Below are 21,039 nucleotides of genomic sequence, written 5' to 3' on the forward strand. Positions count from 1 at the left end.
TTTACTGAAGGCTTCAATGTATGATCATATCAAAAACCCCAAAGGAGCTCTTTGCAGGCATCCTATCAAATGTGCTCATGACTACTTCAGCATATTTTCCTCCTAAATGGGCTTCTGTCCTTATAAACTGGGTCCCCTAAATCAAGTGGAACTTCAAAGTGTGCGTTTGAATGACAACTATATCATAATTGAAGTTACTGGAAAACATATTGTATAGAGTGTTGTGGTGAATTAAAAAAAAAAAAAAAGTCCAGTCTAGCAGTTCCTCAAATCATAAAATATAAAGTTACCATAAGACCCAGCAATCCCACTGCTAAGTATATATTCAGGAGAAATGAAAATATATGTCCACACAAAAACTTGTACATGACTGTTCACAGCAGCATTCTACATTACAGCCCCAAAGTAGAAACAGCCCAAATATCTGTCAACCGACGAACGAATAAAACGTGGCGTATCCACACAATGGAATATTATTTAGCAATAAAAGGAAATAAAATACTGACACACAATACCACACAGATGAACTCTGAAAACATGCTAAGTAAAATGAACCAGTAACAAAAAACCAAACAAGGTTTAATTCCATTTGTAAGACATGTTCGGAACAGGCAAATCTATAGACACAGTAAGTAGATTAGTACCTGCCTAGGATTGGGCCTGATAGGACAGAATGGAGAATTTAAGGGTTCACACTTTTTGGGGGACAATGAAAATATTCTAAAATTGACTGTGATGACGGATTCACAACTCTTATATCTGATAAAGTTGTTTAAAAACCAGCTTTATGATAGCAATTCCAATATTCAGCATATTGCCAACAAAGAAGATTCATCTTACATATAATAATATAGTACAAGAAATCACTCTTTTAATTTCCACATATTTTATTACATCAAATTAATTTAGCTTCTGGATCATACTATCAAGATAGAAAATTACTCAGAGAAGAATGTTCTTGAAAGCTCAGAAAACCTTCATCATCATTTGAGACCTCATGATGTCCATGGTGCTGTAGTGCTTGATCAACTAAGTCTGAAAGAACACCTTGACCGCTAATATTTATTCTCTTCTTGTGGAATATTCACAGCCGAAGCAGTTCAAAGCCAGTTCTCTTATAAAACAAGCCAAGGGAACTGAAGAAATTACATTAAATCTTACAGTGAGAGACACAGAGAGAAATGTATCTTAGCAGCAAAGCTTTCCCTATGAATTATTTGATTCCATAAATCCAAATCCATTTTGATGACTCTCCCGTTAGAGATGTGTAGTCACCACCGCAAACTGTCAGAAGAAGCTCTTTTATAGAGCTACTGAACCTATGATCTTTGTCGCATTTCTGTGATTACATGCACCAGCCCGGGACAGCAGAGGCCTTCTTCCTGTTAGCTTCTCTCCTTCCACAGGGCTCGCTAACTAATGAAAACTAACGAAGCAGAGCGTGTAGGGAGCCGGAGGGAAATCGTGATGTTGGCCGGAAACAGGACTCCAGACACTTCAATTACATTTTGGCATTCTGTATGTTCTCACATGGTCATTCTCTGTAACTCGAAAAAGTCCCTTTTTAATATCTTTTCCACCCCTGCATTGAAACTTCAGACTTTTGAAGACCGCATACGATTGCCAGAGGCAAAAGGTGTAAACTAGGGTCCCGTAATCCAACTGTGACTTATTAGGTATTGTATGTGGTCAACAGAGTTATCCCTTATGGTATTTTTTAAACAAATGAACCCCATCTCTAAATGATGGTAAATGGTAGACCCACCATAGGGTAAGGGAGTGGTGCTGCTTGTTCCGTTAGCCAAGTCCACACAGAAAAGGGTGAGCACACCCACCTCCTCACCACGCCTGGCCCAGTTCACTCATTTATGTTCTCGGTCACTGACCCGGCCAGAGAAATAATACATAGATTTAAGGTTTATTTTCACATTGGTCTAATCAAAACCACACAGGAAACTAAAATACCCAATCACCCTTACGCATAAACCGGAAAAGATATTCTACCTTTGAAATGACTATGTTTAATTATCTTTATCTAAAGACAGTTTCTCATAGAAAGTTTGCAAGAATTATAGTAGTTCATTTACACAATTAACAATCTTCTAGAATTTATAAATTCACATATCACTTAACATTTGCAAATACACTATTTCATTCTTGGCAATGTTTTATCAAACTAAAGAGATTTGGGGTCCTAGATTCTGTAAGTCAAACAAAAGCCTGGCTCCTTACTGTGTTCCACTCAGCATGGTCCTACCAGGTCTCCACACACATACTCACCCTTCTTCCTTTCCCAACTCATTCCCGATTTTTTATGTCTCAGAACCTCTTACTGTCCCTGAACACACATTCCATTTAATTTCTTCACAAGAGCTCCACTCTACCTAGCCATTTGTCCTTCTGGCAAGCTGTGTATTTTTCAAACTTGTGTTTTATGACATCTTCCCTTCCCTGTCTCCTTCAAGATAATATTCCCTTTCTCTATTCCACATGTATTTATGTTTCCATTTTTGTTGTAAATTTCCTAGACAAGAATCACTTATTTACATGTGACAGGAAGCTTCAGGAGTGGCGGTTCCATGTGTCATTCACATTTGCTCTCCAGCACCAAGTTCGGTGTAAAAAAAAAAAAAAAAAAAAAGTCACTGTGTGCTTGCTAGTTTTACTTAAATGAACTGACTGACACAAACATGAAGAAAAAGGTCACCTAATTCTGTGACTGGAGTCCCTGAAGTTGTGTAACGTAGCGGCTCTGAATGAATTATATTTCCCACAGGAAAAAAATATACGTTATACATAAAACGCATAGTTTATATAAGTGTGCATAAAGTACGCACAAACACATATATACAGATCTTCCTATATTTATGATGGGGTTATGGCCCAAAAAACCCATCTTACACATCTTAAGTTGAAAATATCACAATTTGAAATCACATTTAATTACACAGAACCCACATATATAAAAAAATAAATAAAAAGTTAATATATAATATTCTACCTGGGTCTGTTATTAGTACTGACTTAATGATACCATAATCAATGTAAACAACTTACAACTAATATTTTATATAAATGATGTTCATGGACAAGGTGACAGGCAGCTGCTATTAGAAGAAACGTACTTCTGGGGTGCATGGGTGGCTCAAACGTCCGACTTCGGCTTAGGTCATGATCTCAGGGTTCGTGGGTTCGAGCCCCACATCAGGCTCTGTGCACAGCTCAGAGCCTGGAGTCTCCTTCGGATTGTTTCCCTCTCTCTCTTCCCCTCCCCCACTTGCGCTCTATCTCTCAAACATTTAAAAAAAAAAACAAAAGAAAAGAAAGGAAAAGTACTTCTTAGAAATCTGTGCAGGCACTGCAGATTGAAGACCTTTTTTAAGCACCAAAGTGGCAAACACAGGAAGATGGTGAGACATAAAAGGATCTTAAGATAAAAGCGTTAAATGATTGGAAGGTATATTAAGATCTTTTATTAGAGCAAGCTCTTAATGAGCATAAAGTTTGAAATAAAATTTTTTAAAATAAAATGTTAATATAACGTTTTGAATAATTAATATTTTAGTGAAAATATTCATAATTGTGCACAATTTCAAACGTCAGTGCTTTAAAATCACTATAACATTCGAGGTGGTATAATAACGTCCATAAAGGCAAATAAATCATGAAGTCCTGTGTAGTAAAAGCCATAAATGACTGTACTATTTGCACTTGCATGTATTTATGCGTCTAGGTATGTGTGCATATATTTGCATGAGTATGCCTATAATGACGTATTCGTTTAGTATTGTAATTCTATCAAAAGCCCACAAATTACACATTAACTTTAGAGAATGTACAGATAAAACAGGTTGTAATGGGCATGTAACAGGTCAACACCTGATAGAAACAGTTTCTATCAGAGGACTCTGAAATCTTGAGGTAAATAAGTAGGATATCGATATATATGACATGCATATACATATACAGAGCCTACACATGACATGCGTACATTCATACATAGATACGGGGGTATGTACTTTAGGAGAGAAAAGAGGACTTAGAGTATACATCAGCATTCACTGTACATTTCCTACACCCTTTCACTCACAGCATCACAGAGCAGAAAGGTCTGGCCAGAAATAATCTTTCACACAAAGGAATTCTGGAATGCACAGTCCCGCCCAAAGAGTCCCACCTCCAGCATTTCCTCCATGGCAAAAATGTGCACAATCGCAGGGAAAAGTAATAGACTGAGGCGTAATGTCTCTGTGTTCTAAAGCCATACTTTGAACAGCTCTGCTACTAGCAAAGCTGAGGGCTTTGCAACTATCGTGGCCCTGACAGCAGGTAAAAGCAAAATAATGCCAGGTGGAGGGAAACTTGAAAGGCACATGCAGATCGAAGGAGGATCAAAATGAAGAATAAAAGAGACTCAGATCCAGAAACAAACTCTAGCTCTGTGAGAAGGCATTTCAGTTCACGCCAGAATCACAACAAGTGAAGGATTTACTGAGTACAGACATGAGCCAGGCACCATCTAAGTGCTCTACGGTTTTGTCTCAAGATATCCCTACAACAATCTGTAGACATACCTAGGGCGTGGCTAAGGAATGAGACACAGAGATTAAGTTCATATTCTTAATAAAGTACAAAATCAAGCCAAGGTTCCTATGTCTCAAAAGCTGATTCTTGAACATTTCGTTTATTACACACAAAAGCGCAAATAAATATGTATTTTACTACTCAGCAATCAGTACTTCTTTCATTTCAAGCTATGGCTTCAATTCTTTGCAACTAACCTCTTTCACTGTCAAGGGGAAGTAACTGAATACAGGGGATAGACTCCCCTGACACTTACAGTTAGGCTCATTTTGAGAGAGAAAACAAAAATAATCTTTTAATAGTGCAACCCAAATAGGCAATATTTGTGTTCTGATGCCATCTACAATACTCAGTATGTGCTGTATTGCTACTGCTATTACAATCCAAGGGAAAACTTTTTTTCCACTCAGCATGGCACAATTTGTTAAGTCCTGCCTTCGCCATATAGCATGAGTTTAATTATTCCTACTGCCTAATCAATACCCATGCATGATACGTTTGGGAAAATTAACTGTCCAGCAAGCTCTCTATATAGTTCTAAGTTAACTACCTGTGTAGTGTACTGTATTTGGGCACACATGATCACTTCTGAGCCTCATTCTGGAGATGCTCCCCATTCTGTGTCTGTGGAAAGGTTTGTGGGAGCAAGCTAAGCAGCTGGCTGCCTTGACATCTCAACTTACCAGGGGTTCAGAACAAGGGATTTCACGGTTTCCCAGAAGCTCAGGGGGATACTGCACATCAACTTTTTGCCAGCCTCCATCCAGAACAAGGAAAAATAGATAGGCAACTATGTAATTAACCAGAACAGAGTCAGCTAGAGACCCAGCATGTGCATAGTGCACTTGAAAATCTCACAAGCTTGGGGTGCCTGGATGGTTCAGTGGGTTAAGTGTCTGACTCTGGATTTCGGCTCAGGTCATGATCTCACAGTTCATGGGATTGAGCCTCGCGTCGGGCTCTGCGCTGACAGCTCAGAAACAGTGTGGGATTCTCTCTCTTTCCCTCTCTGCTCCTCTCCTGCTCTTTCTCTCACGCACTCTCTCTCTCTCCCAAAATAAGTAAATAAACATTAAAAAAAAAACAGTGAAAAACCCATTTTAAAAAAAAGTAAATCTCACAAGCTTACAGGTTCCATTTAACCTTTCATATATCACACCCTTTTCTTCCGCTTCAAGATACTGTTTATCACTTCCAAATTCTCTCCCAAGGTGTTCTCCTCAAGGTGGAACAAAAGACAAAGTGTAGGCCCATCTCCATTTGGTGTTTATTTAGTTAACTTCCATGTTTATTTTCTATTTATAAAATACTTGTTAGTATGAGTCATCAGAGCAACCAGAAAGGAAGCGTGCGCAGCTCAGGCTAGGCGAAGACTTTGAACTCAGTCACCTGAGGGTTCCACCTGTTCCTGCTACTCTTCATATGCTGGAAAGACTGCAGATCCCTCATCAGAGAAGCCATACAGATGACAAACAGATGAAAAGAGTACGCTCAACATTATGTAACATTAAAGAATAGAAAATTAAAACAACGACATACAACTACCCACATTAAAACAGCTAAATTCAAAATACTGACAACACTGGCCAGGACGTGGAGCACCAGGAACCCTCATTCACTGCTGATGGGATGCAAATGGTACAGCCACTTTGAAAGACAGCTGCTTACAAAATTAAAGGTGCTCTTCACCATATGACCCACCAATTGTGCTCCCTCGTCTCCACATAACAGAGATAAATACATATCCACACAAAAACCTACACACAGATGTTTACAGCAGATTCATAATGCCAAAACTTGGAAGTGACCAAGAGGTCCTTCAATATGTAAATAGATAAACAAACTGTGCTATGTCCATAGAGCAGAATATTACTCAGTGATGAAAAGAAATGAGATATCAAGCCATGAAAAGACATAGAAGAAACTTAATGCATTATTGCAAAGTGAAAGAAAAGGTCACATACTTTATGGTTCCAACTATAAGATATTCCAAGAAAAGCACATGTATGGAGACATAAGAAGATCAAAGGATCAGTGGTTACCAGAGATTTGGAAAGATAGAGGGATGGATTGAGACATGAGTAGGTGAAGCACAGAGGAGTTTTATGGCAACGAAACTACTCTGTATAATGCTCTAACAGTGGATACATGTATTACTAGATACATGTCATTATCTATTTGTCTAAAGGCACAGAATGTATCCGAGTGACTGACCCCACTATAAACTATGGATTTTAAGTAATAACCTAACAATACTGGTTCATCAATGGTACACATGTACCACACTGATGCAAGATGTCGATAATAGGGAGAAATAGGAGAAGAATGAGGGGGTATGTGAGAACTCTGTACTTTCTGATTAGTTTTTTGTAAACCTACAACTGCTCAGAGAATAAAGCCTACTAAAAATAGTTTGTAAAAGAAGGCAGAAGATTTGCCTGTTTCCACCTTTCTCTCCTTGATGTGTTGCTCTCTTGTAATGTCTCATTTTCTCCCCAAGTCTTTAGAGCCATGCAAAGCTTCTCCCAGATTTGTGGAGACAGCTCACTAAATTCTATGTGGATGATCTCTGATGGCTCCTCAGACGTAGAGTCCCCCCTTCAACATTATCCAAATACATGGTCCTGAAGCACATTTGTGCCTTTTCCCTACATCTCCTTATTTATTTTCTCATGGCATAACTCTGAAAGTAATACCCTAGAGATTACAACTTCACATGGTAAACTATGCAAAATATCAGTTAGCTCAACAGTACTTCTGGAAGATGAAAGGACATCCTTTTGGTTAGGCCAGGTTATCCGAAGCAGTAGATGGATTACTTGTTAGTAACCCTGTTTTCAGCACTACCTTGTTTTCCTCCACTCTTTCCTAAACATGTGTTTAATTGTTATATCACTTCCTCTAAACACTGTTTTTCTTATTGCTCAGATACCTGAGAATTCAATGCAAATTCCTTTATTTTTCATCATTTTAATGCACTCTAAAGTGTCAAGTATGAAGTGTGGATGACAAAGAAATAGAAAAAAAATCTCTACCTTATGACTCATCGGCACCTCTAACTCACACTCTGTGATGTTCTTGTGATAGAAAAAATAGATTTTCCTGATGCCACTTCCCTAAGGTTTCTTTCATTAAGGACCACTTAATTCCGAGAGAGCCTATTCTATATATTCACCAGACAGAGGCTTTCACTCTCCCCTTGAATGTCAGCATCTCATCCCACCACCATCAGACCAGTTTTTCTAGGTTGCAATAACAGGCAGGAAAGAATGTGGGTTTGTGTTGCTCTACAGCACTCAACCTCAGTCCTGATCGGGGCTTCTATTATTTTGCAAACCAGGTAGCCATCTATAATTTGCATAACGAGGGACCTGAGTTACCGCAGTCCATTAAGATATTAAAGTTTCACAAAACCACCTGAGCATTTCACTTTTTGATGCAATCAATAAGCTCTTAATGAATTCTGAACAGGGTTACATACGCTAAGAAAGAAGGGTAGAGAAACAAGATAGAAACTTTCGTTTTTAAAAATGTAGTTAGGGGCACCTTGCTGTCGTGGTGGGTTAAACGTCTCTTAATCTCCGCTCAGGCCATGATCTTACACTTCTTGAGTTCAAGCCCCAGATCGGTCTGCACTGATGGTGTGGAGGCTGACCTGGATTCTGTCTCTCCTTCTCTCTGCCCGTCCCCTGCTGTGTTCACTTCCTTTCTCTCACAAAAGAAAGAAACTTAATTTTTAAAAAGAATTTAAATGATCATCTAGTAAGCATAATTAATGAATACATAAAAACAATTCTGTGAAAACAATTAAGTTGGAAAGCAGTGGTCACAAGACCACTTTCAAGAATCTAACATTTCAGATTCTTGAGAAAGCCCTTGAAACACAGCACAAAATGAGGTATAAAAATTTCTATTTATATAATTCACCCTGAATTTGCTGTTCAAAATATTTTTATGGTCTGTGCTCCACACTGTCTACATCAAAGTGTCTAAGCAATAAAAAAAGATGAGCCTATAATAAAACCACCTCTCTTCCTTGATTTGTTTGGTTTTTCACGGTGCCACTTGTCTGGAGAAGACTGATGAATGTGTTAAATCTGTAAAATTCCTCCTTGTGATGTCATTTTGGGGGGAACAAAAATCAAGAATGGAAGAAACCATTTTTTGAACATCTATCACATTTAGGGCACTGTGCTAGGCACTTTCCATTTACTACCAGTCAAAACTTTGCAAATGGCCTCTCACTTCAGAATTTCTGTCACTATGCTAAGGTGAGAAAACAAAATCAGAGAGTTTAACTAACTTGACCAGTAAGGTAGAGGCAGATTTAAATAGTGGTTTGTCTGATCCCAAAGCCCGTGTTCTTTCCATCCCCACAATGCTGCCTTTCTTATAATCTGATGGAGTATCTCGCACTGTATCAATTTGTAACTTCTAGTGCATTTACCAAACAAGTGATTTCAAGAAAGCTAATGCACATTACTGGACTTGTTCCAGGTCATAAAATTAAGTAGCCACTGTATTATATATTAGAATAATAAAAATAATAAAAGACGCCATTCACTGATCAGAGTTCTAACATATATCAAACACTCCACTAATATATTACATATGCTACCGTATTTAATTAAAATTCAGAAAACCTCTACGTAATACATATTTAGCCATATTGAAGATGACATAATTTAATAACATAGATAAAATATAGCATTGTGATCCATGTTACTCTGTATTGACTTTTACGCCCACATTGTCCACTCTATCTCCTATCTCCATATCTATTTAATGAGCAAACTATGCCACGTTCCAAATTAAGCACAGCTGAAGTGCAAAACACTTTTATTAGGATAATGCCACTTTCATGTTACTACTACCTGGAATGACGTCCCTCCCTCCTTTGTTATTTAATGAATGGTAGAATTAGGATTAATATTTTTCCATATGCACTACAGAATAGTTTATATTAGGACAAGTACATGAAAGAAAAGAATAATCCTTATTTTTATTTTATAGTGAAAAAGTAGGGAATTATTTTACACACAACTAACAGTGTAAAGGACACAGTGATTGTTGTTAATAGTATTGCCTTGCACTGGATCAACTTAGTTCAAAAGTGTTTAACGTGAGAAGTGATTTCCTTGAGAGAAAACTCACACTGATAAATATCTTAATCCCCTGAGTTCTAAACAATGGTTAGTGTGTACCTTTTTCTTGGATTTCAGTGTAATTTCATTAGTATAAAAATTAACTCAATTTGGGACTATATCAAAATTAAAATCTTTTGCAGAGTGAAGGAAATCATCGATAAAATGAAAAGCCAACTTACTGAATGGGAAAAGATATCTGCAAATGATAGATCTGATAAGAAGTTAATATCCAAAATATATAACGAACTTACATAACTCAACACCAGAAAAAAAATATTGATTAAAACGGGCAGAGCACCTGAATAAATATTTTTCCAAAGAAGACATGCCAAGATGGTAAACAGACACAAGATGCTCAAAATTACTAATCATCAAGGAAATGTAAGCAAAACTACAATAAGATATGATTTTATACCTGTCAGAATAGTTAAAATCAAAAAGGCAAGAAATAATTAATGCGCATTGGTGATAATGTGGGGGAAAAAAGGAGCCCTCACGCACTGTTGGTGGAAATGTAAATTGGTATAGCCACTGTGGAAAACAGTATGAAGATTCTTCAAAAAATTAAAAATAGAACTCCCATATGATCCAGCAATTCCACTACTGGGTAAATGCCCAGAAGAAAGGAAATGAAAACATCAATTCAAAAGATATATGGACCCTATATTAATGCAGCATTATCTACAATACCCCAAGTATGGAAGCCACCAAGTGTCTATGAATAAAGAAGGCATACACACACACACACACACACACACATACACACACACAGCACACACAATAGACTATTACTCAGTCACAAAAAAGGATGAGATCCTGCCATTTGTCAAAACACAGATGGACCTAGACAGTAACATACTAAGTAAAATAAGTCAGACAGAAAATGACAGATACCATATGATTTTACTTCTATTCGAAATCTAAATAACAAAAACAAATAAATAGACAAAACTTAGAAAGCAGAAACAGATCCATAAGTACAGAGAACAAACCAAAGGTTGCCAGAGGACAGGGAGCTGAGTGAAAGGATAAAATGGGGGAAGGAGAGTGGGAGATACAGGCTTCCACTTGTGGAATGAATAAATCACAGGAATACAAGGTACAGCATAGGAAATACAGTCGGTGGTATCTTAATGGGGTTGTATGGTACAGATGGGTGCTACACTTACGGTGTGCGTAGCCTAATGTACAAACCTGTTCCAATCACTATACTGTGCACCTGAAACCAATGTAACATGGTATATCAACTATACATCAGTTAAAAGCAAGAAATACAGTTACTTCATTAAGACCTTTCTGAAAATATATCTGTGACAGAAGTTGATAAAAGTTGCAGGTGTTCACTGTTTTCTGTCCTATTCATGTTAAGTCGATGATATCTTACGCAACGTATTCACGTTCTTAATTTAGAAATGCCAGGTAAATATTATTGGTCATAATTACTACTGAAAAATTCCGTATTCTAGAATATTGAAGAGTGAAAAACTAATATCAGTAATTATTTATCTTCCAATAATAAAGTGCTTTATCTGTGTTTATGAAATATGTTTTAATTATTCACACAAATACGTTACCTCTTAAATAAATCTGTCACAAAACTGTTAGATATTTAATTTTGTATTTTAATAAACATTTTTAGTATCATATTCTGAGGTTTTCACTATTAAAAAACAAGTGTAGTGATGTCAACACCCCTTGGTTATTTGACTTCATCAATATCATACCTTTTTCATTATCTTGTTTATTATTCAAATAAGTTTCTAATTCTACTACTCCAGTTAAAACATCCGTTCCCAAAACACTGAGAATTATCTTACAAATTCCCCCTTTTATTCAATCATTTCTGAAATATTTCATAATTCTTTTCCAGTCTTCCAGAAATGTCTTATACTTTTTGCCATCATCCCCTTCATAAAACATCTTCTTCCATTTAGCACCTATTGCCATTTTCCTTGGACCTCTTGTGACCACACTGTCTTTCACCCTTCCACACGTCTCTCCTCAACAATGGCCCTTTCAATATCAATATTCCCTGTAAAGTGCCCTGGCCCCTCTTTTAAGTATTTATTTTCTTTTAATCATCCCTCCAACTACCATGCTTTGAAATATTATACATTTATTGAGTTCCAAGTCTATGCTCTCAGCCTTTCTCCTAAACTGCCCATCCAGTCACTAGTTTTCCCATCAGATACATTCATTTGAATGGATTACTCCTCAAGTTTGCTATATTGAAAGTAAACTGATATTCTTCTTCTCTAACCCCAGGAAATTGGCTCTTTCTTCTTTCATATCCTCTACCTCAAGGAACTAGGTGCAGATATGATGGCAATCTTGATGGAATGAATTCCTCCTCTCCTTGGCACAGCATTCCCTACAATCTAAAGCTGAGGTAACACTTCTGCAGTGTGATCTCTAGCCCTCCTCTCCTCTCAGGCCTCTCAGGCCCTCTCCTTATTGACCTCCCAGCCTCTTCACTTATCTCTCTCCATTCTGGGAAAAGAATATGTCAGTCCTCTGCATAAAGCTGCCAATAGCTTCCACTTGCTTTTAGGTTAAAACTCCAACATCTTTTACCAAAGTTTGAAGGTTTTCTTACAACCTGCCCGAATTCATCAAATTGGCATTCCTCCATTCATTCCCACCAAACATCCTACACTTGAGTTGCAGTGCAGTGCTTTCAAGACCTAAGAATGCTGGCATGCTTCTACTTTTACTTTCTTTCTTTGCTCTGCTTGAAATAGACTTCCACTCCTCCCAGAGTAAACAATCCAGTTCTCATCTTCCAAAACCCCCATCAATATTAACTCCTCCTTAAAACTTTCTACAGCCCCCTTTATCAGCTACACAACTTCCCTGTTTTCACAGTTTTGTTCATGACTATGGTATGCCATGTGCTGTTGTGTATTTACAGTATTGTTCAATTATGAATTTCTTGAGGGAAGGGATGTCAATATTCTAGTCAGCCTCTACCTCAGTGACTTCACATAACTGAGTCCTCGATAACTCTTTGTTGTGAGTTGACTTAATAAAACTTTCATATAATATATACCTTAGACTTTCCTATATTATACATTATATACCATACATCAAGTACTATAAACCTATTTATTACGTATATGTATTATATATATACACACCTTAATAAACTATGGGTATATGTACATAGATGCGTTTATGGTGTATGTATGTGCATATACATACATACATATGAAGCATGTTAAGGCACAAGAAGGCCCTTACATATCATTTTTTCTAATCAATGAATACTACAAACTCAGAAACCAAGAACCAAAGTCATTAAATGACTGTGCCAATGCTCTACAGCTTGTTAGTGATAAACACCGTGTTAAGAGTTCCTGTCCCAGCTGCTCAACCAGTGTACCTTTTACTACATCCCTGTAATTCAGGGATGTGACCAATAATTTAACTCCCTATTAGTAGCTGTACCAAGACCAAGAAACTCGAACAGACATCCTGCACAGTCTCACCTCACCTCATTTTCTCTCCCAATTCTCTTCCTATTTTCATCGACAAACACAATTCTTTCATCTCTACATTTTCATTTACAGTGTATCCCACTCCTTTAAATATTTCCTAATTCATCTGATAACAACTCTCAATTTCTTTAAAGATAATAGCAAAGCCTCCTTTCCCTCTTGAAAAAAAAATAAAGAGGGAAAATTTCCCTCTCCAGTTTACTTCACTTTTTTTCCCCACCAAACCAAGGACCACCATAAAAGAGATGACATTATCACCCTCATCGTACTAGCTTATATTTTCACATGCATATCATGTTGAAATTTATAGATTACTTTCTCATAACTCACTCATTTGCTCTTCATAACACTATGAATAGTCAGAAGAAGGTATCACTGCATTTATATGCAGCTGAGAAAACGAGGGGTCAAAAGTTAAATGAACCTGCCAACATTCTTCTAGCTAGCAAGAGCTGGCACTGGCAGTGGAACCAAGGTCTCCGTATCCTTGCTCCTGAGAGGTTTCCACTATTTTAAATGGTTTATTGGTTTGTGTTCCCACCATGACATTTATGTTGACATATATTGGCACCTCAGATGCTGCACAGTGAATGTTGCCTAGATTCTAATTCTATCTGAATTACTGCTTGGGTTTTCTTACTTTAACAGCACAAATTGCAAGCAGACAAGTACTATTTTGTCTAGTACTTACCTACTGGAGAAGTTCTTCCCAAACCTCCAAATAATACCATTTAATGGTAAATTATAGTTTGATTATTGGTTTTTGTTATGACCAAGCTTCAGAAAAGTAAAACCATGGCTTTAGCTAAATTAGAGAAGATCTTCAACTCTTTGTTTGAATGTGAAATAAATAAATATGATTTCATCTGCATCCACTAGTCAACAACTAATATTTAAACTCCAAATGGCAACAAGAGTGGCTAACACTGACATCCAAATGACTTTCCTAAAAGTGTGTGCTATTTCTTGCAACATTCTGAAGCAAATTAGGTACTTTGGCTTGAAATAAATTTCTGTTCAATCTTCTCCCCAAGTTGCCGGAGAGATGCAACTTCTTTAAAATTTCAGAATATTGATGTAATTGTAGAGTAGACTAGCCTCTCTTTGCAGCTGGGGGCTACAGATAGTTGCCGCCAGGAAAGAGACCCAGTCTGTGTAACTTGTTTGCAATCCCATGACAAATACATCTTTTCCCTCCCTTCTACTGCATGCTTCTCTTAACGTTTAGGCATTGCCAAGAAACTCTTAATTTACCCCTACCCCTAAGCAACAGGAATAATGTTTCCTACTTCATTTCTATACACATGCCAAGTTTCAGGTCTGCTAAAGAATTCTCAGCGTCCTTTAGAGGAGAAAAAAAGACACTGGAGAAAGGGGAGTTAATTCCTCACTTGGTATTGTTTTCCTGCTTGTCACTGTCCCACCAGGACCTCGAGTCAGCAGTTTGCCTGGAGCTTCTGAGGCACAATTAGTTGCTGCTTTTGTTAGTTGGTTGAAAACAAAACAGAAGAATTCTCAAGGCAGGAAAAATTTAAACCTAAACATCCTTACGACTGCACACTTGAAAAATCACGGCATTCACTCATTAAGAATTGATCTTTGCACCCTCTCCGTGAGCTCACTGGAGCCCCATCTGCCTCTGGCTGTTAGAACTGCCCTCATCTGGCTTGTTTCCACGTGTCCCACATTTCACAAAGCTATACTTAACAAATTCAACTCTATACCCACACGTTTCATGGCACTGAGCAAAGTGCCTGAAGACAGAATGAAGACCGGGTGTGAGCTGCCTGCCTCTTCTTTGCTAGAAATATAGTTGAGGAACTCTCGGTAGAATGAAAGCCCAGAGGTTAAGAACGCACTTCATTATGAAAGCACCGTGTTGGGTGTCCTCATTAACTACAGAGCTGCGAGAGAAACACGATTCCCGTGGCTCTCTCATGCCTCTTAGTTGCTAGGTTGTTCTTCCCTAATAGCATCGGGCATGACCCAATTTGCTTCCTAGTACTCGTACTTTTCACCTTAGGATCCCGCTACACCGGGGCTCTCAAGATGCACCGGGGTCCCTCCTGAAGCCACAGCAGCTTTGTAATACGGACCCAGAGGTGGAGAGGAGAAGAAGGGAGAACTCTGTGCCACTTACCAGTCTTCCACAGATACGGAGTGGACGCCTCAGCCTGGCCGGGAGCCGCAGCCCCGCAGGCGCCCGGGCACAGCAGCAGCAGCAGCAGCAGCAGCGGCGGCGGCAGCAGCGGCAGGACACCGGGGCGCGGGCCCGCGGCGCCTGGGCTCCGGGACGCGGAGCGCCTCGCTTGCAGCCCCATGCCGCCCGCAGCCGCTCCAGGGTCCGGATCCGGAACGCGGTCGGCAGGGAATTTTTCTGCGCCCTCACTCTGTCTTCCCAAGGACTACAGAAAGCAAAGCTCTTCCCTGCTATTGTTCGTTTCAGATGAAAAGGAGCGAAAGCGCGTTTAACACCAGGGAACAATAGCGTCCGCGGTGGCCGTGGCTGCAGCCTCCGCTGCCGCTGGCGGGGATGCTGCTGCGGCTGCCATTCCGCGCAGAGTGGCAGGTCCTAGCGGCGAGGGAGGCAGCCGGCCGCAGGGGGCCCCAGCTGACTGAGCAGGTCCTGGAGGTCTGGGAGGCAGCGCAACCCCCTCCGCCAGCTGGAGAGAGGGGAGGGGGGCGTGAGCCGAAAAGGAGCGAGGGGGGGTGGGGGCTGGAGGCAGGAGGCGGCGAGAGCGCCAGGGCGAGAAAGGAAGGAGCGAAGGGGAGAGGGGGCACCCAGATCGAACACGCCCGCCCAGAGAACTCCTGTGCACATGGTGCGATGAAATATGTTTGGAAGGATACACCAATGAAAAGAATCATCACCCGACAGGCTTCAGCATGACAAATAACAGGCATTGAAATTCATCGGCATCCAAGGAGTCAAATGCTACATCTCGTGGCATGCTATTCTTAGTGTGTATTTACACAAAGCATCAGTGTGTATAATTTATTTTTAAGCGGTGGCTTCTGAATTACTTTATGTCGGAAGCCGTATTTATGATCAGATGTAAAAAACACAAACAGCAGAGTTGTTTACTTGCCATTGAAAAGCATTTGAACACTCTCTTAAATGTGTTTCGTTTTAACTTAATCTGTTCTCAACAGAAATACCAACAATACTGACCTGTGACAGACCAAAGTACATTGTGTTTTCAGTCTTTAAAACTGAATTAGTACTTAATAAGCATTCACAATGCTATCTAGTTACATTGATAAGGTTTTACAAACACCCATCTTAAAACCGTATTTCAAACACGCAGTGAATAAAAGTGCTATCCCCTTTATCTACTTCTGTCAAAAGTATGCCCCCTTTAAGTATCCACACAGCTCTAAGTAAAATGAAAGGGAAAACTGGGTTTCCACTATTTGGGTATCTCCAAATTAGGACATTCTTTACTTAAAAATCCCAGGCATTAATTTCTCTGAATCTTATTGTAGAAAAATGCTTCATAGTCTAAATAACCTAATGCTTTGGGGTCTTTTGTTCTGTGTTTATTTTCTTAAACCATACACAATGAAACAAAGTATATGAAGTCAGATAATGCTTTGCTCTTTCTTTCTTTCTTTCTTTCTTTCTTTCTTTCTTTCTTTCTTCCTTCCTTCCTTCCTTTCCCTCAATAATACCCTTTTATTAATTCATTTTCTAGTAAAGCTAAAATAATAAGGCATGTAGCCAATTAAAAAGTCAGCAAACAGAAAGCCAAAGAAAACTATCCACATCCGGTCAGCAATACTTGGCCAAATAAAATTTAAAAGGCAGGAAAACTACTCTTTATGACTTTACTCCAAAAACACTGCCAACTCCAGAGTTTAAAATGAGGAAACTACGGTTTCTGACAGAGGAAGCCTTCCATAAAGCTCTCTTGGGACGCCTGCCGTTTTGCAGATCATTCCAGACACGGCCCTTGTGCATGCATTAGATTAAAAGCAGGTTTGATCAAATAATTCCCAGGTCCTGCCTGTTTAAGTATTCTGACATCAGAGGAAATTAGCAATGTTTAAGGTTGCAAATTTGCTCTTTGTTTACTTTCCACTCTGTTAGGCCTCTAAGAGGGAATTAAAAGCTCAGAGCAACCTAGCTCTGTGAGTCTGTGATTAGGAGAGATAAACTAGTGTGGATTACTATTCCTTCACTGGTTAAAAATAAATAAATAAACACACACACACACACACACACACACACACACACACACAGGCAACAATCAAAAGATTATAGGCTGATAAGGCATACAAAGGAAGCCTGATCCTAACAAATGTATGGTTCTCTAAAAGACCCTTGTTTCAACAGTTATACCAAAGAAGAAGATAGCTCCTGCTAATGCTTCCTTCATTCTGTCTTCTGAGAGCAAACTCTACAAAGTACCTCTCTACAATGGCACTGCTTTCCTATCCTGGCTGTGTTTATTTCTCAGCTACTGTTAGCACCTTGCAGGTTTATCCTGAATTCCTCCAACTCTGGCACAGGGAAGATGTTGAACTGGAAGTACTGTTTTAATAACGGTCCATTCTAAGCATTCTTAGGGAGTCCCAAACCAATTCACCAAGTAGAAACTCATTATATAACAGAAGACAGAGACTCTAAACAGTCAAGTTAGTACAATTTAATGTACAGGGTAATTAGTCCTACAAGAAGCCATTGGATGCTATACATAATAGCTTATGGTCAAAAGAAAAGTTAAGAATCTGATGTTTATATTTATCCATAATTATGTAATAATTACTCAACTGGTTAAGAGTTTAAACATTATAGCTACAACTTCAAACATTATACATATCACAGGAGTCAGGAACCACTTCTAAGTCAAAAATTTGCTGCCATTTAAAATACACAACTAGGATGAATATTCTGCAGAGTGTTTGAAAAGAGTTAAAAATTGTGTTTCCTCCTTTAATTTCAATTTATACAAGTCATACGGGTCACATCCAAACACACATACATGCCCAAACAGCAGCAAAAACATCTCTGGACACGTTTAAAGAAACTGAGTCATGTAAGCATTTGTCTCACCACTAACATGTCTGTTCAATAACAATGCCATTATTGCACTTGAGGACAAAAATATATGGGTCTCTGAGGAGACAGATGTGATATATATATTCAGATACATGTTCCTTTGTGAAAGCTATCGTGTCCAGGAGGATAAATCCTATCAATAAAACTGATGGACGGCAAGACATAGCAATCTTTGTTTTCTAGAATATGATATAAATAATACACAAATGTTTAATGACATGATGTCAAAATTTAGTCATGAGAAGTCTCAAGGATGCAGATTAAATTGACCATCTGTACAGCCTGCCACAAAGTAAATCGTTCATCATTTTTCATAAAGAACTGTTCGAGTATTAATGAGCCAAGGCTACCAAAATTCTCCAAACCAACGGATGAAAATGCAAAGCATATTTTTTTTCATATTTAGAAATGAGACAATTCTGAACCTATCACCCCTCAAGTGGTGTCCTTTCATCCGTCTTTATTATTTTTGTTGTCATTTCCAAACTCTTGATAGTGAGGACGTATACATATCTACACAGATAAGTGAAGGAATATACACAGTTATTCACTGATAGAGTGTTACAGGGAAGTACTGAAGAATGTCCATTTTGAAATAAAAACTTTAAATATTTTTTCCTACATAAAATGTTTCCGGACAGATTAAAAAAAAAAAAAAAAAATCACCCAAAGGAATTCTGTTTGTGTGGCCTCTAGGTGTCACACTTGACCAAGATTTGGGGTGGATAACATTTATTTTGGGCTTCTTTCAATTCCCTTCTTGCCACACCCACCAAAGCGATAGAAGATAAAACATTTCTAAAAACATTCTCTTTTTTTACCTTTGTAATAAGAGATCACAGATTTTGCTTTCTTTCCCAATTCTGACTGTAACAATGATCTTCTATTTTCTTTCCAATTCCTTTTCTTTATAACATCTTTTGTCTTGTTTGGTGGTTGGTTGGTGATTACTTTGTTGGTGTTTAAGTGTGTGTGGTTGGGGGGGGGGGGGGGGCTAATTCTAAATTCCAAATAGTTTTACAGAAAGCAAATGCCATCATTTCTCCATTTTACTCAAAACTCAACCTGTTTGGAAGCAATATGGATCTGCTGCAAATAATGAGACCCCGTGTTTTGAGTATCAGGTGCAAATGTACAATATTTTGGTTCACATCCTTCTAGTGATCCCATCCTAGGCCATGTATGAGCAATAGTCCTGGACACAAGGTAGTACCCAAATTGTTAACAACTTTCACCAGTGACTTAGGAGGATGTTTCTGGAGAGAACACCCTGGCCAATACAGTGATCCAGGCATTTGAAAATTAATTATCACCAGTTGTGTCAGTGTCCTACAGATGGATACTCAAAATGTATGAGCCTTTAACAAACAATTGAAAACTAAATATGAAGGTCAATAATCTTTAAAGAGAGACCATTGTCTCTTGTGGTAGAGGTAGAAAAAAGCCAAAGATCAAAGTGAACACAGTTAAGAGTGGACAACTGCAAAGATGGAATGATAAACGCAGGCAAGCTTATTACGTTAAGATCAGGGTTCTGTTTGGGAAAATCTGTAACTGGATATGTGGGACAAATCCATCTGGGTGGGTATCTTCAAGTCTTTGTCTCCAGAACCCCCTAAATTCCCAAAGCCTTCAGAGACAGCTGACCCCTCCCTATTAAGAGCTGGCACACCCTTCTCCCAGCAAGACTTTGTGTTCCTTGCTCCATAGGCTGATAACTAACTAGGGTTAAGCTGCTGCATTAAGTTAGCATAGGATATGCTGCTGGGCTTGTTAAGATTGTAAAAGGGCTACACGCAAAGGAACTGCAAGAATTAACTAGAATGTAATGGTAGGAGCCAGAAGAATATTCACAGAGCTAGATTTGGAGAGTGTTTGATTAGAGGCCAGAACGTGAGACAAGATAAGAGAGAGTTTATTAAACTTCCGGAAAACTCCACAGAGATGGAATTCAATACTCTGCCAGGAAGTGCAAAGTGGTAGTTCCTACAAGCCTGAAAGAGCAGTGATGGAAATTGAAATACCTCAATTACCAAGGCAGACAGGGAAGAAAGGGACATTCTGGAACAAAGACACTTGGCAAAAAAAAATGAGGACCCAAGAATGGATTCTTCTTCTCCAAGGGGACATGCAGAGGGCACACAATCACCAAAAACATCAAGAATGTGTTGGTGAAAGAGACAACAGTATCTTAAAGTTCCATGGTGGCTCTTCTCATGCCACCAGGCAGAGAGGTAGCCACAAAAGTTTAAGTCCCTGATTCGCTGGAGTTAATTTTGCACATGGTTATGAAGTAAGGTTTCAAATGAAATATTTTGCAAAATGAGGGGCGCCCGGGTGGCTCAGTCAGTTAAGCATTGGACTACAGCTCAGGTCATGATCTCCTAGTTTGTGAGTTCAAGCCCTGCATCAGGCTCTGTGCTGACAGCTTTGTGTCCTTGCCCTACTCACCTTCTCTCTCAAAAATAAACGTTTAAAAAAATATTTTGCACACTGATAACCAATTGTCCCAGAATCACTTAAAGGATTGTTTTTCTTATTGAACTATGTCAACGCTTTTTACCAAAAATCATTTCACCATAAATGAAAAGGTTTTTTTCTATTCCACTGATAGATGTGCCTATCTTTATGCTCATATGATATTATCCTGATTACTGTAGCTTATACTAAGTTTTGAAATTTAATAATGTTAAGACCTTCAACTTTTTTCTTTCTCAAAAATGTTTTCTGTGTCTCTAGTCCTTTGCAT

General features: G+C 38.7%; 1 protein-coding gene across 3 annotated transcripts in view; it reads right to left on the reverse strand.

Annotated features, from left to right (window-relative positions):
- Positions 1-16,027, reverse strand: part of THSD7A (thrombospondin type 1 domain containing 7A) — a 439,582-nt gene extending 423,555 nt beyond the window's left edge. For 2 of the 3 annotated variants that reach the window (XM_060632565.3, XM_060632563.3), the window contains exon 1: positions 15,369-16,027. In XM_060632565.3, coding sequence (XP_060488548.3) covers positions 15,369-15,549 — 181 coding nt within the window. In that variant the 5' untranslated portion in view covers positions 15,550-16,027. The remainder of the gene's footprint in view (positions 1-15,368) is intronic. The other variant, XM_060632564.3, reaches the window with a different exon arrangement.
- Between the last annotated feature and the right edge of the window lie 5,012 nt (positions 16,028-21,039).

This window comes from Panthera onca, chromosome A2 (assembly GCF_046562875.1).
Source record: "Panthera onca isolate mPanOnc1 chromosome A2, mPanOnc1 haplotype 2, whole genome shotgun sequence".
Classification (NCBI taxonomy): Eukaryota; Metazoa; Chordata; class Mammalia; order Carnivora; family Felidae; genus Panthera; species Panthera onca.